The sequence below is a fragment of the Lissotriton helveticus genome, chromosome 11, assembly GCF_964261635.1.
Source record: "Lissotriton helveticus chromosome 11, aLisHel1.1, whole genome shotgun sequence".
Classification (NCBI taxonomy): domain Eukaryota; kingdom Metazoa; phylum Chordata; class Amphibia; order Caudata; family Salamandridae; genus Lissotriton; species Lissotriton helveticus.
The window spans coordinates 1,006,430,937-1,006,457,754 of record NC_136072.1 but is presented as its reverse complement, the minus strand read 5'-3'; the positions used below and the strand labels follow the sequence as shown (position 1 = coordinate 1,006,457,754).

Here is a 26,818-nt window from a genome sequence, read left to right as displayed (position 1 = left end):
CGCGCGTGTCCTCTCTCTAGTTGTGAGGGTCATAACCACTGGTGAGTGGTCCGACACTCCTCTGGGCAGAATGTCTATGGAGTCAACGTCATTCATGCCTTCGCCAAGCAGCAGAAAATAGTCTATTCGGGATAGACTATTGTGTACTGATGAATAGTAGGTGTATTGTTGAGTTGTGGAGTGTTTGTCTCCAGACATCCGCCAGTCCCAATGCTTCCAGGAAGCCTGGGAACGTGGAGGAGCCTTGTGTGTGTCTCCGCACTGGAAGCGTGTCCAGTGTCGGGTCTACTATGGCATTGAAGTCCCCCCCCTATGATTGTGTCCCCCGCCGGGAGATTTAATAAGAATTCCCACAATATCGGCATCGCAATAGAGTGTAGCGCCGGAGGAATATAAACGGACACTATATTCAAAAGTCTCCCCTCCCACTGCTCATGGACTGCTGCAAAACGGCCTTGGTCGTCTATTTTATGTTGGAGAACAATAAAGGAGGAGGTTTTTTTCACTAGAATACCAGTTCCCCGTGATCCCGAGGTAAATTCCGAGTGCGCCACCATCTTGTAGCCTCGTCTGTCAAGTGCTCGACATGCTATCCCCATAAGGTGTGTCTCTTGTAATAAAACTAGTGACAGGTTCTGACGTTTAATCGCTTGCAGAACTAGTCCTCTCTTTATTTTGTCGCCCAATCCTCTAACATTCCAAGTGAACATCCAGAGGGAGGTGACTGACACTTGGCGAGTCGCGTCCTCCGGTGCCGAGGAGTGGGATTGCTGAGTCATCATGTGGCATCAGTAACTGTTCTTGTTTACCTGTCCACAGTGGCACCATGTAACTACTGCTACACATGGTTCCGTGTATGTAATGCGTGATATAGTGTGTCGGCACGTGTGGTTCTTGAACTAAAACTAAGTAACTTCCCCTCCCCACCCTCCTCCCTGCGCCACGGACAAAACATCGCCCGCCTCCCCAACTTTGCAGAGTGCTTAAGCCCATCCCAAACCACCTTACTTGCTCGTGGGGGTAAAGAGTCCCGGAGCTCCTTCACCCCACCCTGAATCTATGGGGCATTTCTCCCGGCTGCTACGATGAGTCATGTCCAGTTTTGCAGAGTCGTGGGTGGTCATTCTTCAGTTGGTCGCTCCTCATCCTCCGATCTCGCCTCTGGTGACCCTTCTTGAGGTGTTGTTTTCTCCGAAGGCGTGGCAGCTCGCGATTCGGCTTGTTGGTTTCGCTGCCCTCTTCTGGATCGGCGAGGCTCCTCCACCTGCCTCCATCCTTCGAGCCAGTCCTGTACCATCTCAGGTGTGTCGAAGAACTACCCGTCTTCCCGTCTGCCACGACTCGCAATTTCGCTGGGAATAGCACTGAATAGGGTATCTCTTTTGCTCGCAATGCTTTCTTAACCTCAAAAGGTTTTCATGCGCCGGGCCACCTCCGCCATATAGTCTGGGAAGAAGGCCAGCGTGGAGTTCTGGAGTTTGATGGGAGGCGAGACTCTCGCAGCCTGTAATACCGCATCCCTGTCCCTGAAGTTGAATAGCCGGGCTAGGACTGGTCTAGGAGCGGCCCCCGGCTTCGGAACCCCGCCGGGCACTCTGTGCACTCTTTCTATTGAGAAGAAGTGAGAAAGGCCTTTGGGCTGCAGTCTAGTCTTTATGAGTTCTTCGACGTACAGGTCCATCGCTCTTTTACCCTCTGTTTCCGGAATACCTAGGATTCGGACGTTGTTCCTTCGGGAGCGCCCCTCCTGTTCATCCAGCTTTGCTTGTAGTTGTTTGGTCACCGCTTCCATGCGTTCCATTGCGATCTGCAATTCCGAGGTGTCCTCCACCAATGATTTTGCTACTACTTCTACTTGCGCCACCCGCTCGGACAGTTTATGGAAATCAGCACGTAGCAGGTTGACGTCAGTGGCGATGGTCCCCACCGTCGTTTGAACATTTGAGAGAGTTTTCATGATGTCCTCCAGTGTCACCTTTTTGTTTCCATCTGCGTCCTGGCCCTTGCCTGTGGGTGTGCGGCTTTCGTTTGACGGTGGGTTGTGCTTCTCGTAGGCATATTTATCGAGTTTTGCCTGCGTCGACATGTTTTTGGGCCCTCTACCTGCCATGATGTACGATGTCAATTGGTCGTGGCTAGGAACTTGGGGCACTGCTGTCGCTGCGGCCGCTGTGTTGCCTTGCACCGTGTTTTTGGTGTGTTGTCCCTCCGGGGGCAGCCCAGTATGGGGGAGTCTTGCGCTTCGCTGTATTTCCCCGTCGCAGGCACTCCACGCACATGGAGTGTATCCGTCCGTCTGCGACTGGTCGCCTCAGTGAGCACCCGTACACCGGGGGGCTGATCTCTCCACCGACACCGCGGCTCTCAGGGTGTCGTTGTATCCCTCCCGCGTTTTGACAAGAGCGCGGGCCGCCTTTGTTCTCCTTATAGCGTCGTCCGTGAGTCCCCCTTCCACTGCCCCGGGGTTTCGGGGTTCCGGGTTGTTGCACTCTTCGGTTCACGCACCTGGCGCGTCACTATTTCAGGCTCCTGGATCACTTGTGCGTTATGGGTAGTGGCCACTGGACATATTTTGTCTGCACTAGTGCGATTTCTCTCCGTGCGCTTTATCCCCGGGTGTTCTCTCTCTGTAGGTTGGATGCACCTCCAGTAAGTACGTATGCTGAGGCTGTTGTGGGTTGCAGCCCCGGCCGCTTCTTTGGGCCTCCGTTCAATGTTTCACATCCCACTGCCAACCTTCTTGCGTGGCAGAATGCCGCTGTGTCGGGCAATGACTGTTCGGAGTGAGAGCGGCGATAAGTCACCTCAGGATTATGCGCCTGTTTTGTCCTGTGTCTTGGCCGGGATTCGTATGCTGTTTTATTTTACCCCGCTGCTTGTTGCGTGTCCCAAGGTCTGGTTTTGGGGCAGGTGTGTTCTTCCCCAGCTTATGCTTCCCCCGCCAGACTGCGGATGCCGCCCCTGCCGCCTCACTGACTCAGTTCAAGCGCTCGTTGTGCTCAGTCTATGGCGCTGTAGTGGCGGGCTGCCCGTTCGTGGTGCGTGCAAGCGCTGTTGCCCCTCCCCAGGGGGTACCTCCAGATCGCGGCTCTCGTTTCCCCTCCGCCACTGGGTCTCCACTGTCTTTCCTCCCCGCTGGTCTTATTGCTGCTGCTCTTCGTGGGGATGACGCTGGACCCCGGTAGGCCGCACCACCTCGCTGATTGCGGGGCTATCGGTACCTCCGTTGTAGTTCTCACAGCACCAGAGGGGTGTCGCGGGGCGTCACTTGTACTGTATGCTCCAGCTGCTCCTCAATTGTCGCGTATCTTCCAACTGCCGGCGGGCCGGTTACCTGCAGACTCACTCTGCCTTCCAGCCCTCACTTCCGCCCGGGCTCTTAAATTCTCCAGGCCGGTGCTGCTTCAGAGTTCGTAGGCCCGCTCTGCCTCTTCGCTTCCGGACCAGTTCCCGACGTCGGATTACGACCGGGATCGGATCAGTTGACGCCGATTGTACCCAGGTTTCGGGTGCTGCCACTTCAGGTGGGTCTGACACGGATAATGTTGTCGGATTTATGCAATGAGCCTCAATGCCCCGGGAGCTCTTCTGTTACACAGCCGCCATGCTTGGCTGCTAGCCACGCCCCCCGTACACATTTTTATGGTTAAAATGTATTTGTTTGTAGCAATAATTTAAAATAAAACCTACATGCCCACCACGTAACAGTAAATGTAACACCTGTGAGCCTAACGGTTCCCATTTCTCGTTATAGTTAGTTAAGCTTTTAAACATAGCTTGGATATAATATAACATAGTATGATAGAGCTTAGGTGCCCAAGATAGAACGAAAGAGAAGAAGAGGAAGCAGAAAAATAACACAGAGAAGTCAATATGTGCAATCAAACTGTACTAAACTACTTCTCAAGCACTGCAACCCCCTTTCTTGTCCCAATAAAGTTACAAAAATACATCCTTAGCCTACTATGAATATTTGCTTCCACCTCTAGTATCCTAAAAGGTACCCATAAGTGGTCAAAAGTCATCACAAAGGATTCTAGTGGCCCAGTATCTACCATCAGGCGCTCCAAGATGCTCTAGCAGAAACTATCTGTATGAACATGAAGTGCTTGTCTTTGTTTTACTGTCTAAGCCTGTCTGGGTAGTCTGCTGTTGTCTTCACCCCTGTAGCCACCAATTCCTACCTGACTTTGATCAGTGGCTTTTTCCTGTCTAATGTATAAGGTTCAGGTCAGGAAAGAACAGAAGTCTAACCTCTCCCAAGGATACTGTTTTCCAGCCTATTGTCGCTGTCAGGAGGACTCTTGTCTTCCATACTATTCAAGCTTGCTCTGTCATCACAGTGCCCCCCCCCCCAACATCTGCTTTATTCTTGCACATTCTAGAGGAAACCATAGAAACGACCTTCTCTTACCTCTGACCCCTGCAAGTAACCCAAAAGCTTTGAACTCTCCTCAAGAAGCAACGTTGATTATATGTTAAAGGGGACTATCAGCATTCTGAGAGTGCCCACCGCATGTTGTTTAATGTTTCAAGTCTTGCGTCTAGCTTTGTGGTGATACCAATTGCACACCCTGTAAAAGAAAAGACATCTTGCATGGTTGCTTCCTTTGCTTGCTGTCATTCTACCAGGGCATGCACACTTTGTACTTTTCCTGTTTTGTTTTTCAATTTTAATCTTTTCAGTAAAGCACTGCAGTTTCTGCACAAGTGATTTTGAACTGCACTTTCAAATGTCTGTGTCTTCGACACTGTGCGCAGTGCTTTTATGAAATATAGGAGTTCATTCTTCTTGGCAATGAGCTCAACTTTTTCAAAGGGATTCCTCAGCAACTCTCTTTGATTATGTAACATGTTCTACTCCTGGGTTGGAAAAAGTCCTCTTTTTGGCGTCTTCTCTTAGACTTGGCAATAATGATATCTGAAGGCAGAGCAGATCTAAGACTACAAGTTTAGATTCAGGGGCTTCAATATATAGTGTACTAAGAGTACTCTTACCTCCTTAGTCTTTACCCACCAGGGCTTAGTCACTTAAAGCCTAGCCGCTGGTGCTCATCTGTTCCCCAAGGGGAACACCAAAGAATCACATGGCTGTCCTTACACTGCCTCCCTCACCATGTACGTTTCCTTCTTTCTAAACTCTCAGTAACACAGAAGGGACTTATGCCTGTAGCTGTCTTTGCCTCTGGTGCAACAGATTGTCATCGCTTACACCAGAGAAGTAAGTGCTTGTGCACCTGAGCACTCTCGTGGGTCCCAAAGGTGTGGGGACTCTGCAGTAGCACAGACTGTCCCTCCACTTTCCCCCAGCTCTGAGAAGTTCCAAATTACTTGAGGGGGCACAGCTTACAGATGAAAAAGGATCCTGTCTGCATCCAAAGAACTATACAGCCATCTTGGGCTCCACAGGCTGTGTCCCTTCAGTGCACACGTTTTTGACCACAACCACATTATGTTGTAGTTTGCCTTGTTTTAAGGTCATTTCACTGACTGTTGCACTCCAGAGGCATTGGGTGAGGCTGGTATGGACAGTCTGAAGAGCCATTGTCTTTACAAACTCTCTTTGAAGGGTAGCCTTCAACAGGGTTTATATTCTTTCTTTCTTCTCACTCTAGGCTCTTTAATGTATTGCCGTTATCCACCACCCATGCTTCTATTCATGTTTGCAGACTTACTATACTCGGTATCATAGGAAATATGTGTTTATTTAGACAATTTGTTCCTAATGGTGCACTGCACCAAACACTTACAAAAGTGTTATTTGTGTGACTTTTCAAAAGGATCTCTATTTTAGGGGCTCCGCATCCCATGCCAAGCCACTGGAAGTTCCAACATCCCTTTCACGGAAGGCTCACCAATAATATGTTATGTAAACGTTGTGAACATCAGGTAAGACTATGATTTTATCATGTAAATAACGTAAGTTTTAGCTTTCCAAATCTTATTCACGTTTGCTGTAAATGGGTTTCCTGGGTTTTTTGATTGTCATTATAAGTTGGAAATGTAATAGTCTTAAGTTTAGGGTCCTTCGTTTTAACCAATCATTCCTTTAAACTCAATTGGCTACTGCTTTTACGCAAATTGTGTTCTCTCAAATAATCTTTGTATATAATGTAAAATTGGGGCAAGAATTAGAATTGTTTGTTTTTCCCTTTATTATTTATGCAGTCTCCATTCCTAAAGACGTAGGATTTAATAGATTGCTTCTGTCTGAGATCAGTTGCTCCGTTTTAGCCCAAAGCAAAGTAGGTATTCCTCTACCAGAAGGCATGAATATTCCTATTTCTGCTGAAGGATAAGTAAAGTAATTTTATACAGTTCTACCATATTCTCCTCTCCAAACAGACATTTGATATTTTGACCTTTGGATTTTTGAAAACCTGTTGATCAGTTATACCTACTCTGCTTTAACCAGACCACGTTTTTACTCAATAAAATTGGTCTAACTGACACTTTGGTAGGTCAGCTCTATCTGTGTTAAAAGATTTGTTATAGGTGCAAACATTTTATATTGTCTTGGTACCTGCTGGCACTCAAATTTCTTCAGCTTAGATTTTCTCCTAGCAGTGTCAAAGCAGTCTATAAATAACTAAGTGACCAATTAAGAGTTTGGCAGATGGGGTACTCTACAGCAAACAAGATGGAGTACCCTGTCCGCCAAACCCTAGGTCTGCCTGCCTCGTACAGAAATTTAGCTTTACTGCTCCTTGGCAACCTGGTACTCTGCGTCAGCACCCGGTTGGTACGAGAGCTCATGAAAGGTGCATCTATGTAGGAGTTTGATAAGTCATAAAATCTATCTCACATAATACACATCCATCAGACACTGTCCTTACCACTGGGTTAACTTTATCTTAAAGTGCTATCTCAGACTCCAAGGCCCTTGTGTATGAAAACCGCATGAATGAGCTAGCGCACGCTGATGTCTGGCTCCTATATCTCTTTCCCTTTCCACCTTTGTGTCTCCATGACAAGCGTTACTTAATTAGCACCTTCTTTTGGAGAGCAGGTGGATGTACTTGGATTCAGCAATTCTTCTGTCCTTTTGCCAAGCTTGACAGAGAAGCAATTGTGTGGGTGCTTAGATATCATATGGGGTACCCAGTGCTTAATTTATAAAAGAATCCATGCCAGACCCCAACGTTTTGCTCAGAAGTCTGCAGCCGTTGCTATTGAACGGCCGAGGTGCAGAACGCAAAGGCTGCCTAGTCTTGATTCCACCTCATACCTCTTTAATCCATCACCAGACACTCCCTGCCATTTTCTCACTCTTATAGGTTTCTCACATCACATTTTTCCTCTTTCTCTCTCTTTCCATGTTTGTGTGTTTACTTTCTGGGTCAAAGTCTGATGAGGAAAATATAAGTGCAGATCCTAAAAATTGAGAGTACGGATTGGTCCCACCTGCAACCCCGTCTCAAATTAAGTACTCAGTGTACCAAACAAAAATGCAATAAGAACTATATATATATATATATATATATATATATATATATATATATATATATATATATATATATATATATATATATATATATATATATATATATATATATATATATATATATATATATATATATATATATATATATATATATATATATATATATATTCTCAAAGCTGTTGCAGGAACCCATTCGGGGATCAGCCACACACGAAATGGATCCAAATCCTTGCTTCCTCAGCTTGCTGGCAGGTTTGAAACACTCGTGTCCTCACAGGAATGCTGCCAAACGCGTTTCGAGAGCCCAGGCTCTCTTCGTCAGTGGCAAAGTTCATTGAGCACTGAAGCTGCCCCATAAATGATGAGTCCCCGCCCCCTGGGCGTGTACAATCAGGGCGGCGTTTCTGGGATCTGTAGTCCTCTGTTCTAGGAAAGGGGCTTTTGCTTGAGGCAATGAAAAAAAGCAAAGAAGAAGCGTTAAAATTCATTGATCATATCAATATGAATGACCTTAACTTGAGGTTTACCGCTACCCTAAGTCAGGAAACCGTAACATTCTTGGACACTGACCTATATATTAACAACGGACATATAGAGTCCAGAATCTTTCGCAAACCTACTGCTGGAAACAGCATATTACATGCTGCGAGTGCACACCCTGCACCTTTGGTTTCCAGCATCCCCTATGGGGAGATGCTGCGATTACGCAGAGTGTGCAGTAATCCCATTGACTTAGAGAGGGCACAGGAGGCAAGCGAGATACGTTTCCTTGAAAGAGGATATTCTAGTCAGTTGATTCACAAAGCCAAAGAAAAATCCATGATATTATCTAGGGAGGAGCTACTGACCAATAAAACCGGTCAACCTACAATAACTACAATGGAGAAAGCATGTAACAGGAAAGAGGAGAGTACTAATTTTCGTATTATTACAGGTTATAGCAGACAACATCAGCAGATTTATAAGATCATGAATAAACATTGGTCCCTGGTAACTAATGATACCATCATAGGTACTACTCTCCCTAAAACAGTGTCCATTACGTTTAGTAGGGCTCCCTCCTTACGAGATCATTTGGTGGAAACCAATCCAGAACCCTATGTCAAATCTTCTTGGTGGCAGGAACACAAAGGCTTTTATCGGTGTAAAACCTGTAAAGCCTGCCTCCATGGAATAAACACTAAAATCTACAGGGATGGGTTTACTGACGTACAACATCCCATCATGCAGGTATTGACCTGCAAGACCGAATTTGCGGTGTACATCCTACAATGCCCCTGTCTATTAAGAAATGTGGGCAGCACCAAACATGCTGTCCACAAACGTATCCTTCAGCATTTACGTGCAATCACCAATGGCGATAACACTTATCCAGTGGCTCGGCATTTCAGGGAATACCATCAAAGTAACAATGCTACCCTGAAATATTGGGTGATTGATTCGGTAAATGCCAGTAGAAGAGGAGGGGACAGAGAGGCCAAATTGAGGAAACTGGAAATGAAATATATCTTGTTGCTCAACACCAAGAGTCCTGGGGGCCTTAATGTAACTGAGGATTTATATACGTGTTTACCGTAAGAGTCTTTTTGAATGATGAAGAATAATATTAGATTTCCCAACTATACGCCTCATCAATAGATACCACCCGGCTGGGAGGGATCATATGAGGATGAGGGAGTGAGAGTTACCTAGGGAACCCTGATACGAAAAACTGATTGTACTGCTACTTTTTAGGTATATTGATCATTATCACTTCAGGGCACTTCAGGAACTGGTTTGACTGTACGGGTCTTAATTTTACGATCAGTCAATTCAGTTTACCTTTTAAAAGACACTTAAACCACTTGTATCACAATGCATGTACATAATATGGAATTTTTTTACCAGGTTTTTAAAGGGTATTAACAACATTGTGGTTGAAAATATTTTAGGTTGTTTTTAAACAATGGTATTTAACCTAGACTACTTTCTCTGGTGTCACCAAATCTTGACTCAATATTGTATGGTGTCCTTTTATTTGATCAACCCAACTGTGTGCAACCATTTGAAGATAGGCATGGATTGAAGATTTTTATATAACCTACAGTTATTTATCTTTTATCTTATTAGTGCCAATTCCTTATCATAATGAAAACCGATAGAAGGTTGCGAGTACATCCAATTTGATTCAATTTGCACTAATGCATAGTTTTGCACAAACATTTGCACTAAAGGCGATTTTTGCACATTGAGATTCTTGCACTTGCACTTTTTAAATGTGTTGATCTTAAACATAATAATTAACATTTATTTGGCACTATAATCAATTATGCTGTACCCAGAGATACTGAAATTTCTAATTCCTATAGTCTTTAAAATAGAAGGTATTTGACTGTGACATCTTTTTTAAACCTTAAAACCATCAATGTTGTAAGTCCATTTCAAAATATGATTTACAGTGTCAAGTGTTGTTAAAATTCGGTATTCTACTGTAATTTGCAAATAGTATTGAAACAACTTTGTCGCACATTGTAATCACCCTGTAAACCCAGTATTTTGTTTATGTCCATGCATAGCCCTCTCATGTGACGACAATGAACCTATCACTGACACTTTATAAGGACCAACCATATACAAGAACATTGTCATGTGAACAAGGCGCTTGTTCACGAGTACGGGTGTGAAACCACATCAATAAAGTTATATCATCACGTGACATTCCTTTTCATTAACATTGAAAAAAGACTTAATACAATTCAAGTTGCAATCATAAAGCGGTCAGTAGATTTTCATATTCGTTAACGAGCAAAAAATGAATTCATTTCTATTCATATATAATAAATGTACATCGTCGTGGCACCCTCTGAACTAATAAATGTCGATAAGCAGTAGGTTCTCATTTAATCCGGCATCTTAGTAACGTACCGGACTACACTTCCCATGATTGTAGTTCAACAAGCCATGGAAACCCGGTTAAACAATACAACGCGAGTCTCCCATTTAACTCAAATAGGTAAAATCCCATCATGATCACGCCCCTGTGGCCAAAAATACATGGGATATGTATCAATATAAATTAAGGCACGCTACCTGGTATCATTATTACACCAATTGCTATAATTTAAAAATAAAATGCAGAACTGGTGATATATACATTCCATCTAAATAAGAAACATGGAAAACAATTGCGCCCTCCGTGGGGGTTTTCACATCGGAGAAACTGCAGCTTTTCCCTCATACCAGTAGTGTAGTATAACTAACGGACTACACTTCCCATGGTTCCCAATTGGAGCCGTAGAAACCTGGTTATATCTTAAATACCAGACTTCCTAGTTCTGCTCCCATCTGTACAATAACAGATTTTGCCAGACATCACGCCCAAGTGGGCGCAAACAGTTCAAAAGTGCATAAAAAATAAAAATTAAATAAAAAACATCCTTGTAGCGTAACTGCCTTGTGACAATATAACCCCTGTGGGTACAATTCTTAGGTGTATATCCAAAGAATTTCAACTATGTCAGGCTGCTAAATTGCAGTATAACCAATAGGTATCAATTTAAACCACAAATAAACATAGAGAGACACTAAAAAAGAAAAAGGGAAAAATTTGTATCGCCATCAAATGTTCGACATGTGTCGTTGGCAAAGACTTTCACTCTTTAACCTTCGTATATTCATTCCATCAGACCGCTAGTAATCTAAAATTTAAAAGAGAAAATGCACTGATTAAAACACATATATTGAATATATTGATAACATACACACCCCAATAATGGATAAAGAAGTGGTAATACAAAATAAGCTAAAATATTTCATGAACCGATCTTAAAATTGACAAACAGTTCCACCTAGGTTAGCCCAAGTGTACGACAAGTGCCTCATCTCCATAGTGGCCTGATGGTTGCAGAGTATGATATTTGATTATCATTTTTGATTCTAACCGTCGGAGTTCTATTAATCTATCACCACCCCTTTTCCTTTTGGGGATGCAATCCAAGATGACAAATGATAACAGACTTGTGTTTTGTCTGTGTGCTGCAAAAAAGTGGCGTGCAATAGGGTATTGCTTATCATGATGGGTTATTGCCCTCAGATGCTCCAGGACCCTCTTCTTGGCCTTGTGAATGGTACTACCAATATAGTACTTATTGCATGGGCATCTGAGGGCGCAGACTGCATATTATGTGTTGCAGGATAGATGTTTAGTAATTCTGAAGGTGCCCCCTTCCACAGATAGTTTGACCACCTTACAACTGGAGCTGTACTTACAGACCTTGCATCTGCTACATACATAGAACCCTTGTACATCCCCAGTTTGTTTTTTAGTAACTTTAGGCAGTAAGGCGGGACACATCATATCGTTGAAGGACTGTGCCTTTCTATAAGTAATCTCAGGGGAATTACTGATGCATTTTTGTAGGTTGAAATCAGTTTGCAAAATGCTCCAATGTTTTTGAAGGCATTTTTTCTGTTCATACCATTTGTTACTAAATGTTGTAATGAACCTAATTTTGTCAATTTCTGAGTTTTCAATTGTTTTATCTTTTATTTGTAGTAGATCATCTCTACTTCTAGCACCGGCCTTTCTACAAGCTGTCATTATACAAGCCCCACTGTAACCTCTGTCTTGGAAGCGTTTGATTATAACTTCTTTTTCCATAGTGAAACCTTCCGGGGTGCTGCAGTTTCTCTTAGCCCGTAACAACTCTCCATACGGGATGCTCTGTATCAAGTTTTTGGGGTGGCAACTGCGAGCATGTAACATGCTATTCCCTGCTGTATTGTTGCGATATAGAATGGTTTCAGTTTACCATTAATCATTTCCAACATCACATCCAAGAATTCCATTTTCGTAGAGCTCAATTGGCATGCAAAAGATAAATTCAAGTCATTGTTATTTAGTACAGCTACAAATTCATTAGCTTCACTCGGTGTGCCCTCCCATATACAAAAAACATTGTCAATATATCTTGACCAGACCTTCACATGTCTTTGATACAGTTCCAAGACCCGGACCACCTGCTCCTCCCACCAGCCTAGGTATAAACACGCAAAGCTGGGGGCGAAGCAGGTTCCCATTGCTGTTCCAAGAACTTTGCGATAGATCTGGTTGTTAAAGATAAAGACATTATTGGTAAGGCATGTAAACATCATATTGATTAACATTTCTGAGTGTAACAGATATGATAATGATCTCTCTCTCAGGAAATATCTTCAAGCCTTAATTCCCAACTCGTGTGGAATGCTAGTGTATAGACTATTTACGTCCAGACACATCATCACACAATTCTCATTCCATTCCACATTACCTATTAAGCGTAGGAAATCTCCCATATCGTTGATAAAAGACGGCAACTTCCTGACTAAGGGCTGGAGGAAGTGGTCCACATACTTGGAAGTATTCTCTAATGTACAGTCCCTTGAGGAGACAATAGGCCTTCCTGGAAGATTTTCACTATTTTTGTGGACTTTCGGTAGCAAGTACAAAACCAGTATTTTTGGGAATTTACAATAGAGGAAGCTGGATTCGTCCTGTTCTAATAGGCCCCTTTCTTTCCATTCCCACAGCTTTGACTGATATTCTTTGTTGGTAAACTCATACTTGGCTCTAGTACTAATTTCATACGGGGTGTTATCATTGAGTTACCTTAGACCTTCATCCACGTATCTATCTCTTGACCAAACCACCACATTACCGCCCTTATCGGACTTCTTAATAACTATGGTGGTATCATTTTTGAGTGTTTTAATAGCAGCACTTTGTTGAGTTGTAAGATTATTTTTACCCTGACGTGGAATATGAACCAATTTTTTAAAACCCTTGACCACACCTTTTTCGAAAATTTCTTGAGCTTTATTGTGGATTTGTGGCAGGAAAATAGATTTAGGTTTGAAGTGACTTTTACAACTCAAAGCCAATCATATATCATTAATCAGATTGAAATAGGGGTCCGGATTAAAATCGTGTTGACCCCCCAATTCATTAACAGCATGTAACATTTCTATATCATCAATACAAAGGTTACTTACAACACTGTGAATGTCACTTGTATTCTCCGTATTCGATACTTTAGTCGCAAACCATTTCCGCAGTCTTAATTTCCTAGTAAATTGAAATAAATCGATTCTTGCCTGGGTATAATCAAATTCACTTGAAGGACAAAACGTAAGTCCTAATGAGAACACCTGAGTTTCTTGTTTGGTCAAGGTCCGTTCCGATAAATTGATCACGTTTTTTTTCAATCAGGTCGAATTTCTCCATTCCTTGGATTTTTTCTGCCACCTTGTCCTGGTTCCTATGGGGCTGTCCATTGCTCCTTTTGGTGTTTCTTGTAGTCTTCTGTCGCCTCTGCGGCCACGACCTTGAACTCTCTGATTGCTGCTTCCTGGATTGTTCTGAACAGCAAGCCTGTCTTGCGCCATCAACGAAAACTCCTTTAAAACTATGTCTTTTACTGACAGGTCAGACACCGATTCTCCACCACTTGCAGTGGCTACTGGTTCTGGACTTTTTGTTGGGTCCAACAAAGTCACATTCATATCTGATCTTTCTTGAATAGTTGAGGCCAACCCTGTTGTTGATGGCCCACCTTGTCCTCGGAGACGATCATATTTTTTGGCAAACGTTAAAATTTGCCCTTTTTCATAATCTCTTAGGCCCCATGTGGTCCCAAGAGGTTTCGAACATTTCGGAGCTTTAGGAATAGCTGTGTTTGTAAGAAAGAAACCGGGAGAATTTATTCCCCAGCCCACTGGGGCTGAATCAAGTTGAAATTAGACACAGAATTGAACTGAATCCACTTGGGCTTTATAATATCAAACTACAGGCACCAGCATGCTTTGAACCGGAAACGCACCTGCAAGGTGCACTGGGTATGTTTAAAATGCGTGCATGCAGCCAATGGTGCTGTCGAAGACTGCAGTTATATCCGATGCCTCTCTCTGATGAAGGAGCCAGCACGCTCTGAAACGCGTAAGAGACTATGAAATATGGAATGTGATTGCCGGTTTAAAATTAAAAGCTTTGATTAAGCACACAGATGTTTGGAGGTGTCCTTGCTTTTGGGCAACTTTTCTTGTGGAGATATCTATCTATCCATCCATCCAAATTCCTCATCTCGCACGCGCGTCCCTTGACCCAGGAAAAAGACGATGCAGACCCATTTTGCTGGTGCTATTTTTTATTTTGCCGTGTGCCCTGCACCAACCACCATTATGCGTTTCAGCCTTCCAAAGGCCTTGATCACATGACATATATATTTTCAAGTTTTTTCAGTGATTGAGTGAAAATGTAGAATGTAAAACTTCCCCATTATTATGACGGCTCCAGGTAAGCCAAATACAAAAAGGTCCAAGTGAAACAGGTTTTCATGTATTATGCAAGTGTATGCGTTACAAATGAAGTGCAGAGAGAAAAAATTCTGTTGATACACTGTCTAAGCACTGAGGATCAGGACATGTTAATTGATAATTAACGTGATTTATCCACAGTTGAAGAGAGGATTATATGAGATGTGAACTGAAGGACAAATTACTTACCTTTGGTAACACCTTATCTGGTAGAGACTCTAATCTATCTGCAGATTCTTTACCTTAAAATTATCACCTGGCACCAGACTGGATCCGGATATTTTCGAACATCTCGCATTGTAGCGCGCCGGTAGGTGGCATAGTCCGGCTCCATGTCATCCACACAGGAAGTGACGTATGCGGTACCCATGTAGGCACCACCACAGCACGCTGGCAGTCAGTTCATTTTTGCAACTTTCCAGGCCATGAGCACAGAGCCACGATGAAGACTGACCACTGATGTGAGTTGCTAGGGCCCTTTGTAAGGGGAATCCTCTTTCATTAATCAGGGGCCAGAGTGGGGAGGATGGGAAGGTTGGTAGGGAATCTGTGGCTAGATAGAGTCTCTGACAGAAAAGGTGTTACCAAAGGTAAGTAACTTGTTCATCTGATAGAGACTTCTAGTCAAAGATTCCTTACCTTATAATAGATACCCAATGAAGGCCTTACTGGAGGCAGATGTGCGAATCCTACTTGGACTAGAAAGTCCTGCAGGACCAAACTGGCAAAATGCCCATCCTGACTATACAGGCAATAGTGCTTCATGAGCGTGTGCATTGAAGCCCATGTTGCAGCCTGACAGATGTCCAAGACTGGAACTTTACAAGCTAATGCAGTGGGTGCAGCTTTGGCTTTCATAGAACGAGCACTCAAGCACTCAGGTGGTTGCTTTTTGGCCAATCCACTGCAGATCTTTGTGCAGAGCACTACCCATCAGGAGATGGTTTGTTTCTGCCCAGCCTTCCCTTTCTTGATCCTGAAGTACATTATGAAGAGTTGGTCATCCACCAAGAATTCTTTTGTGAAGTCAGGTTACACCAACAGCAACAGTCTTTTTGGATCCAGACAATGGGGTCTCTCCTCTTCCTTACAAAGATGAGACGGGGCTAAAAAGGTAGGCAGTGTGATTGTTTGGCCTACGTGATAAGGGGTGACTACCTTTAGGAGGAATGAGGCACGTGTCCAGAGAATTATTTTTTCAGGCTAAAAAGTAGTGTAAGCTGGTCGCAGCTAAATAGCCTGCAACTTGTGGACTTTCCTGGCCGATGTAATGGCCACCAGAAAGACGATCTTGATGGTAAATAACAGAAGAGGGCAGTTGTGCAACGGCTCACAAAGCGCGCACATCAGGAAAATGAGGACCTACTGGATGCCCATGATGGTAGGAGGGTAAACTATAGGGGCTTGTAGGTTGTGGCTGCCTGGGGTAATGTGGACGAGTGACTTCTGGCTACCTGTCCCACATGGTCTGTGGGAATGCACCTCAGCCACGAAAAGGTATGAAAGGTTGCTGGCCATGGTTGCTGAGAGGGTATTTGCTCCGTTGGAAACCCCTTCAATGTCCACAAAAGGGGCCAAAGGCGGACTACGGGTGGGGAGGGACCATAAAGAAGCCCAAGGACCTAGCCATAACCCTGAAATCCTTCAAGCACACTAGCGCAGAGTCCACCTTCTCTCCAAAGGAACGGGACCCATCAAAGGGCATGTCCTTCAGCAATACTTGGCCATTCCCAGAAAAGCCTCTCAACAAAAAAGGGAGTTACCCCAGTGTAAAGCAAATGGACGGGGTAAACACAAAGCGCCCAAAGAAAACCAAGTCTAATATCAGAAGAGGAATTATCTCACCATGGACCAAGTGTCTATATCACTTGGTCCATGGCAGGGGTCACTCCAGCCCCGAGAAAATGAGGAAAACACGGAGCTGACGCTGTAGCAAAACTCAAGGCTTTTGGTCAGAAAAGGACACTGGGTGCACAACCTGAAGTGAACACACTGATAATGGTTTAGCAAATAGGGTGGTGCACCTGGGTGAGTGGGGAGCCCTTGAACCACTCAATGTTTGGTAGAAAAACTACCAAAAGACAAGAATTACAGGTATACCCAATGCACTCAAAAGTAAAACATATGTTCAATAATATTACAAACAAAAAAACACTGTACAAGGCGACAGAGAGATGTAGGAATCTCCAGTAGAAGAGTAGTCCGATGGAGTCCTTTATTAAGTACAACAGCCAGCCGACACGTGTTCCATCGCTATTGCGAATCCTCAGGGCTGAAAAAACAAATAAATAACAATGGAGCATCTAATATGCGACTTGTGGACACAAAGATGCTACAATTTTTACTATGACAGATTCTCTCAGCTACCACTGTGTCAGCAGTTGGTATATTTTACAATGTTGTGGTCATGTGCAACCCAACATATTCGTGTCGATTGTGCTCCTACAGCGTCATCTAAATAATTTTTAGATTTAACAATGTGTCTTTTTGCAGTGGCAAAACTATTACGGAGCTGACGCTGGTTGGGGTTCCGCGGAGACACAGGGCCTGGAGTGCCGCCATTCCCTCGTCTCATCCAAGGATTTGGACAGACGCTGGGAAGTCGAAGACCTCTGCAACATCTTGGATTTCTTTTCACTTTGCAACATACCCAACTTGGACGACAAGTGTCTGGTGAATCTCTACAAGCAGTCCCGGGACCTTCCACGTGATCAGGAATCTTGATCGATGTGGTGTTGTCCGATGTCGGTCGGCGAGGAGCTTGAGGGAGCGCTCCCTCAGCGATTTCAGGTGCATGGGGCAGGAATTCACGCAGGCCTTCGAGTCATGGTCTTTCTCAAGGCACCACAGAATGTTAACAACAGCACATATTTTAACACACATTAGCAAGCATCAAAGCAAATACCACTAACTGTGAAGGAATTGAAGAAAAATAATTTAAGGGAAGTGGTAAGAAAAGTTTGTGTTTTAGAAGGAATCAGAAGGATCACTGGGCAAACAGGAAAGGTCGTCCTGCTTTGAAACAAACAAATATTCTGTGTACAAGGTGATTTTCAGATTTTTGCAGGATTAGTAATTGGAGAAAGAGCATAAAGGGGATCCCAGAGGTGTGTGAAGAAATTGTTAGACGTCTGGAATGGAAACTGAGTCTGGATGGAATGGAAATTCAGATCATATTTGTTTCCTAGTCCACACTGCATGTTTATTAATTATTTGGGTATCAAAGTTAAGTATAAGTTAATATGAACCCAGGAGGGTATGGAATGAACTGATAATAAGAATGCTTACTGATTAGAAAATATAGAATAAAAAGGCTCATACTGTTAAAGAACGTTTTATGTATCACCAAGAGGAGGCATCATCTTAGGGTGGCCTCATCGAACATTGCTGGGAATAGAACTTGACCACAATGCTGGCCCACAAATGTTAATTAATGAAATTGAAAAATATATGAAATCCAGGAAACCGTGACAACAGATATCAGATTTAACTAAGGAGTTTTCTGACCGATTTAAGAATAGACCAGGTAGTTTAAAAAATGATGTTCTAAAAATTAAAGTGTGGACAGGGGCCAGCTCTGTTGTACGTAAAGTGCACATTCCGAGTTTGGCATTCTTAAAAATGTTATGTGAAACTGCACTAATTGCACATGTGATATCCAAAGAATGGGTATCTCCTGTAGTGACAGCCAAAAAACATTCAGAAAAATGTTTGTGTGAATTTGAAAGAATTGAACAAATGTGTGTTACCAGATAAAAACCACTATCAAACATTTGTTGTTAGATGGTTTCTCTTTTGCTAAAGACAAAGCATTCTCAGTAGTTGATTTAACCTCAGCATATCACTAGATTCTCTTTCATTCAGAGTCAAGAAATGTAACTAGATTTGTGATAGCTATTGTCACCGGCAGGTATTTAAGTATTCCTTTTACCTTGTATCAGTGGCACCAGTTTTGACTAAAAATACAATGTGTCATACCAGTGATTCAATTATCCAAGATGATGTCATAGTTATTACAAAAAGTGTCAGTATACCTAGTCCTTTCACCTCTTACAACTACCTTGAATGCTTCCCAGAGTGACCCTATTGTGTTTACAGTTTATCTGAAAGTAGGAGTATATAGCCTGCTTGATTTCAGTTGTGAAAGCCGCATCTAACAGTTTCTCCAGGCGTAGACGCCTGAGTGTGGTGCCACGGGTCATCTCGGGCATATGCATCGTAATGTCCGTTGGTGCATTATCGTTTTTTTTGGGGGTGGGGGGGGCGCATCTGTTCAATCCTGTCTAACCGGCCTAGCACATCACGAGTGCCGAGCCAGTAGCCAAATCTTGAGTGGGAATTGTGTAGCGCAGTGTGGAAGGTGGAGGCACGTGCTCCCGGGCAGCGGGTTTTAAACAAGTCCTCCACTCCCCAGTGGGCCATTACGTTCTGTAGCGACGTCCAGTCATGCATGTATCGCATTCCTCTGGATCCAGCAGTATTCACTCTGAGCTACATGGAGAGGTTGTAATCCCCACCCGCACAGTATCCTGTAATGTTTGTTTAACATTAGACAACACCCCCAGCTCTTAGAGATTAAGGTCCTCGAAATTTGGCTCATGCGCATTCATCGTTGTGACACGGGTATCTGCGATCTGTGTGTGCCCATTCTCATCCATAAACATCCAGAAAGGTCTTACTGGTGCCCCTGTTTGGATCAGGAGGGTAACCCCATTCACATATGTGGAGTAAGTGGAGAAGAATCTGAGAGCTCCATATAGTAGCAAACTCTGGGGGACGGATGGGACGATTTCGCTAAATGGGTCTCTGATGTGCACTCCATTTGAGCCACTTCACAGCTGTTCCTTGTGGCTCCTCTCCCTCAAGACAGTATTCCTTGTCTCCACAATTTCAGCACAGCGTCTAAGTGGACTTCAAGCTCTTTGTGTCAACCCGCCGCAGACCACCTTATTCTCATACAAACTGGTTTTGCGGACACCTGCCTCTTTCTTGCCTAAAGTTGTGACGCCGTTCCACGTCAGTCAAAACATCACCTTACTGGCATTCTGTGCTCCACAGCATCCTTTTAAGGAGAAGGAGAGATTCCATAATTTAGACCTCAGTAGGGTGCTGAGCTTTTATAGAAGTCCACTAAAGGGCACCGATTGGACGATAAGCTGTTTGTGGGGTTCACTGGATCGAAAAAAGATAAGGTTGTGCAGAAGAGAAACATCTCCCATTGCATCATGCTCCGCATTAAGATCTGCTATGCACTGACTAAAAAGCAGCTTCTGAAAGGACTGTCTGCTAATTCTACCAGAACCAAAGCTGCTACCACTGTGTTGGCATGCGAAGTCCCTGCCCTGGACATCTGCCAGGCGGCTAAGTGGGCAATCCGCCATATGTTCCCGAAACACTATTATTGGACAGTCCGGTTCGCCGAGAGGGGCATTTTGCTCACTTGGTCGTGCAGGACTTTCTGATTGGGTTCTTCCACAGGCATGCTTCCTAATAGGTACTGCTTTTCTATCTATTCAAAAGGTGAGGAATCCGCAGCTAGAAGAACAAATTACTTACCTTTAGTAACACTCTTTCTGTTAGAGACTCTACCTGCAGATTCCTCACTGACCTTCCCATCCTCCCCATTCTGTGATTGGCTTTTACCCATTAGTAAGATCCCAAATCCAGTGGTCTGCACTGGGCACACCAATTTTCCCTTGGGGCTCTCTTTCTGGGAGCCTGGACAGTCTCCAAAGCAACTAACGTCAGCGAGCGGGACTCATGCCTTTATAGGCTCTTCATGTCATTTCTGGAGTGGAACGGTGTCAGTGCGAAGCTGCACTGTGCCACCTACAGGTGCATATGGGTGCTATTGGAAAGTTGCTGGGTCAAGTCTGAAGGTAGACAAATATTAAAAAGAGTAAAGAATCTGCAGCTAGGGTCTCTATCAGAAACAGAGTTAGCAACGGCAAATTAACTTGTTACTTGAAGTGATTATCTCTGCATGTTCTGAAGCAATACTCTTCTCCAGCACTGCAACATTGATTTTTGTAACTCTCTTCTTCCAGAGCCCTGTCCGATATGATACATTTGACAGCCTATCATTGAGCATCCCAGGAGCTGTGTGGGTAAGCTCAAAGCCTCTAGGAATTACTTCATCTGTTCTGGTTGTTATTTTATATTTTATTGTTGACACCATACACAGAAATTAAGTGATGGGAGTACACACCACATGTACAATTGCTTCAAATAATCATGACTTTCTCTTTCTTTTGGCTGATTATTAATTCTTCCTGTATGATTTGTGTATATGAGGACGCAAAAATAAAGAAAGATCGGTAATCTTGATTCAAATATGGCAGTAGAACTCAGACGTACTTAATTATTGTAAAGGTGAACGTATAGTATCCGAAGGAAACCTATGTATAAGTAATTTGTTCATATAAGCTTGTCAGGTAGTGTGGTATAGTATCTAAGCCGGTTTTAAAGCATGATACTTCCGTTCTGTTTGAAATGGGACTAACAGAGGTTCCTTAAGGTAAACATTCTTGTCTGAGGATGCAAATCCCCATGCTCTCTGGTCATCAGCTAGATCCTGCATTTTCATGCTTATTTATTTTTACTTTGTCCTTTTTACCCAATGACCTTGCATGTTTTTTCCCAATGCTGAGATGTAAGTAGACCTACAGACCCTGTAGTTAGCAGTTCCAGCCAGTATTTCCACTTCAGTTATCAGCAATTGCAATTTGCTGTGCCCAGAACTGGGGTGTACAATTCTGGACCCTGGATTACGTAGGCCATACATTTGAGTATTTGGTCCCAATTCCATGCCTATGTCCCTACAAAATGTTCTCAGAAACCCATAAGGGTTTCCAGAGGGCATTCCCCCACCCAATGAAACATGGACTTGGGAGGGTGGTGTCACCCACTCCGGTTCTTTTTAACCCAACTTAGAATTAAGGCATTTTTAGACCACTTAGGAATCGCCTCTATATTTTATTGCTTCCCTAGCAGAGTACTAAAGTTTGTAAATGAGGACAAATACGAAAAGTGTACCTTCTCTTTAGGACTCTGACAGTTGTCAGTGAGATATTTGCACATGTGGATCTTATTACCTGCACTTCTTAGAGGGGGTATCATGTGTAGTGCAGTGGTCTAAAACCTGTATTTCACAAGGAGCAGTGAAATATGAAAAATAAGTCATGGTTCCCTGGGAAATGTTGATTTTGTCATCATAATGACAGTCCCCAAACCACTCTGCAGAACTTTGCCATTGTCGGTACTATTAAGATAATGGGGCACGAAAGATCAAATTATGTGGGATGGTTATCTAAATAGTGCACCAATTTTTTAAAATTATGCAGTATATTCTGTAGCAGTTTTATCGCCAACAATTTGAGCTATAAACAACATGTTTTGGAAATTTGGGGAAAACTGTGAATCTGTAATCACACGGTCAGGACTGCAGGCAAAAAAATAACAGAAATCCGCTATACCCCATATGACTCTCCATTGCTTCATCAACAGTTTATGAATGAAAGTTAAAGAAAGCCATGCACAGGGAGGCTTTGGACTTCCTGATTTTGAATTATATTATTATAGTGCCCAAGCGCAGTAGGCTTTTTATTGGATGTACCCGCCTAGATACATGCCTCAGATAGCGGCGGAACATTGGCTGGCCCACCCGGTTCCGAATGACGGGGCACTACACGACTCAACTCCTGGCAGGGACAAGACCTCGACAACGGTGATGAGCACGATCTATGCCTGGACTCAGATAGGCAAAAAATTGAATACACCTCTACTATATTCACCACTCTTACCGCTGACATATCACCCCGATATACCTCTCTTGCAAGAAGCCATATTCCATAAACTAGCTGAGCGCACACAGGTCAAAACGTGGGGAGATCTATATCATGATGGGACTCTTCGCACAATTGACCATTTGTTTCAGGGCACATCACAAACACCCTTAGATACCTTTCTCTATCTTCGGCTACGTCAAGGCCTGAGGTCCAATACACCCGACTTTCCTGCCGAGGCCCCTGCGCTAGCGCCCTTACACCGTATACTACAGGGTGCAGCGCCCAAGAAACTGGTCTCGACAATATACAGAACGACACAAACCTTGAGAGAACTACCCAGTCCTGCAGCCAGGGCCAAATGGGATCTGGAGTTGGGGGTGGTGCTAACAGGCAGGCAGTGGGACTTTTGCACGCAGCAGACCGAGCTCATTTCCTCAAGTAGTAGGTTCAGTATTATTCATTATAAGTTCCTTCATAGACTGTATTACACGCCAGCATGCCTCCATCGGTACCAACTACGCGACACAGATGAATGCGCCAGATGCCATGTCCCTGGGGCTGACTTCTTGCACTTCGCGTGGAGCTGCAATGCAGTGAGTGCATATTGGGTACAGGTATTTGAGGCTCTATCTCAAATGATACACACTGACCTAGAACCTTCCCCAGTGCTTGCTTTATTAGGTTATGTTGAGCCCATTCCGGCAACTAAGCGTACATTTGTGGCAATGGCGCTTCTTATGGCCAAAAGAAGGGTGGCTTTTAGATGGGGCAGAGGGCAGGCACCGAAATTCAAAGACTGGCTACACGACCTTACATATTGTCAGGAGCAGATATTAACATACGCAGAACTTATGCCTGAGGCCTCTCGGCCGACAGACATCTGGGCCCCGTTGAAATATTACCTGCAGGCGCAAACACACTCTGACACTGAGGACTAGACATGCTCCCATCTTCCCCTCCCCCCCTCACCTCCTCCCTGCATCTCTGCCTGGACCCTGCTTTCGGATAACGGGATTGGGAGAACCTACATGGTCCATATACCGATCAAGCTGATAGAGGGCCCGCCCTCATAAGGTCTCATTGATATATTGGAGATCGTCCTCCTGCACACGGCATGAGACTCTCATTGCCTGAATGCACCGTTTAATTTTCTATATGTATATATACTGCTACTGGTACAGAGATATCTCTGCCCTCAAATGGAGACTGACATACTGTGTACATGAAACTGCCACCTGCCTGCGTGTGTCATCTCTGCACCCCACAGTGTCGAAGCTAATGTACCGCAATGTATTCATGAGTGATTTCGCCTAATCAATGTATTGCTACGTCATGTGTTATATGTCTCTTCATGGACCTCGAAGGACTGTGTAGGCCCTGAATGTACCTAGAATGTATGTAACCTGTTTAAACAGAAACTTGAAAATAAAGATTAAAAACATTTTTTTTTTTTTTAAAAAGCTAAAGAAAGCCTAAACATTATAATTTCGATCAGTGCCTATTGTGAATAGCGCTTTGAAAATAAAAACAGATTTTTCAGGCTAACTACCCCAAAATAGACAAGTAATATAAAAAATACATAACAGATAACATTTGGTATTGTCATATATTGCCATCTTGGAGTTCTGCAGATATTTATAAATCACTCTGCTTTTGTTCACCAGACCCTCTCAATGGCAATATTGAACCATATTACACAGTATATTAAAAAAAAACAGTGGACCCTAGTAGTTTGGGTGATCAGGGTAAGAATAGACACAAACTGGAATAGCATTTGTCCTTTGTCCAGCCGGACAGGAATTTATTTGGCGATGCACACTATCAGAAAGTAATGTCAAAGGGGCACAGCCCTTGACCCACAGTGAACAAGACAAAACAACAAGTATAGGCAAGAACGAGCAAATCGGTCTGTATACTTATAATCAGTGAACAGACTTGATTATAGTTTGAGTGACCATTGTACATAGTATTCACAAGCATATTCAGTACATATGATCCGATTGTGTTGACGACGTTTCGATGCCGAAAAACAAGATAAATGGCATCATCTTCAGGACAAATATATAAATCATGATTGTTTTGGAATTATAAACAATTGCCTTTCATGCAAGAGAGATCCTTAGGCGGGTAGGTAGTACAGGTCGAGAGAAGTGGATTGATTTGGACCAATGATAGCGTGTATTTCAGATTATCCAGCTTTTGAGTCAATTAGACCGTCCAGATCACGGCTCGAGTTGTGCCGGTTGCAGAATCGCAGGACGCGGCATCTCTGGTGGGGATCCCTGCCCGAGATGCCAAGGTCCCTAGTGTACTACCTTCGGGTTCCCTTGTTTTCTATAACCATATTACACAGTGGCGCTTTATATATGCGTGTATATATTCACTGAAAAAGTGATGATTCTGGCTCCAATGCAGCCGCCCCTGGGTAGTTCTAGTTAGGATTGTGTTTCCTTAGGAAATGCATTTTTTTGTGTTGCTTATAACTTTGGCGCCTTGGGACGAATTTCCTCGAAACCTTCCAATAAAGTGCTCTTTCTTGTTTAATTTGTGCATGGATAATGTTGGGGTGATCCACCAAGCAGGGACCGAGGGAAAAAAACCGCAGAGGACACAGGGCCTCATCCCTCCAGGCCCCAGTTTAACATTTTTTAGGGTAGCATATGACCCTCCCCCCCCCCCACCCCCCCACCGGGCTGTCTACTTGCCCGAGGACCCTGCTCCCTGGGCCTGATGAGTGGTACATTGTACTGGGGACCCCATCCCTCTGAACACTGTTGTGCTCCCTGCCCGGGGGAGCAAGGCAAGGAGTATGATCTTTATTAACTGTCCGTACTTTCCTGGGGGCGGGTGCACAGAAATAAGCTACCCCTGCCCGGCAGAAGCACATAAGATTGAAACTGGCACCACAGTGGGTCCTGGTTGCGCAGCTGGCAGAGGGGCCCTGTGGCTTTCGGCTTTCACTTTAGCTGCCGCGCTTGTTTATTTAATTAATTTACAGCGCAGGCAGCTTTCACTTATGCGTACACGCTTGTTTATTTAATTGATTTGCAGCACGGTCTGCTCACTTTAGCGGCCGCGCTTGGTTGTTTAATTCATTTGCTGTTTTCTTCTGCGTGAGGGGCACAGGCGGGGCTAGAGCCTGGCACGTCACACAAGGCTTGGTTCTGTTGCGGTGAAAGGCAGGAACTTTTACCTAAAAAGCATTTGCCATGCTATAGATCTCGCATTTACACGAGTTTGAGCTATTGACATTGCAAATGACAATGCCTTTTATTTTTGTTTTCGTTTTTAAAACATAAATAAAAGGCATTGTCATTTGTGGTGAGCAAAAGAATGATCTAATTGTACAAAAAAGCTAGTTTTATCTTAAGTACCTATAACTTGTGCCCTAAAGTAACTATATAACTCAAGACTTTGCTGTGCACTGCTAATTACCTCCCATACTACACTACTCATGAAATGTTATGTGGTATCATGGATGACATCACTGCAGCAGCTAAAAGGACATCATTGATAACAACAATGCGCATGGGTGTGAGTTCTAGTTACTTTGGGGCACAAGTTAAAGTAACTTGATATAACTATAACCGATGCATTTCAGTGGTTTTGTTTGTTTAACATGGTATGTTTAACTGACATTTTCACTTAACTATAAAATCCTTTCATTTTAACCTTTGTTCTTTTCTGTTGTGTGTAGATGTATACACACGTGCATGTGGGTGTCATCTATTTGTAGTCTCTTGCATTATGCCTCCTATTTCTGAGTAAAATTCTAGGAAAGCTGACTCTCTGATGTGGTTAGCTGACAGATTCATTTTCAAAGCTATAAGCCTTCATTATCCAGTGTTGGATCTTTCATAGATTGACATGCTTGAATCATCCCGGTTATCGAGGAGGGGTTCTCACGGTACCCTAATAAATATGCAGTACCAAAGCTCAGCTTTAATAACTTGGATGAGTCACATTTTTATCCTATTTACATCAGTGAAAACAATCCATATTCAGTCATTCGGAGCCCATGAAGCTCCATACTCCCCTCAATGGCACCATATCTCAGATTTCTTACAGCACTTCGTGGGAAGGGAGTCTTCCTGAGCTCTGCACTGTTTTTCACTTTTTCACTAGAATTTGGACCTTACTTAATACCTCAACCTGCCTTAAATCTGGGTGAATTTTCCTGGCTGTTACCATGACAGACTATCTTAAGAAAAAGTCTCTGCAGATCTTGTGGGAATCAAAGGCTATTTTCTGAAGAGCC

At 43.6% G+C, this 26,818-nt stretch overlaps 1 protein-coding gene across 1 annotated transcript in view; it reads left to right on the top strand.

The window, feature by feature from the left end:
• The window catches only part of USP30 (ubiquitin specific peptidase 30), a 394,500-nt gene that overhangs the window by 79,996 nt on the left and 287,686 nt on the right, over positions 1–26,818 (top strand). Inside the window, exons 7-8 of the mRNA XM_078667396.1 lie at positions 5,795–5,889; positions 20,821–20,880. Of these exons, the coding sequence (XP_078523522.1) occupies positions 5,795–5,889; positions 20,821–20,880 (155 nt within the window). The remainder of the gene's footprint in view (positions 1–5,794; positions 5,890–20,820; positions 20,881–26,818) is intronic.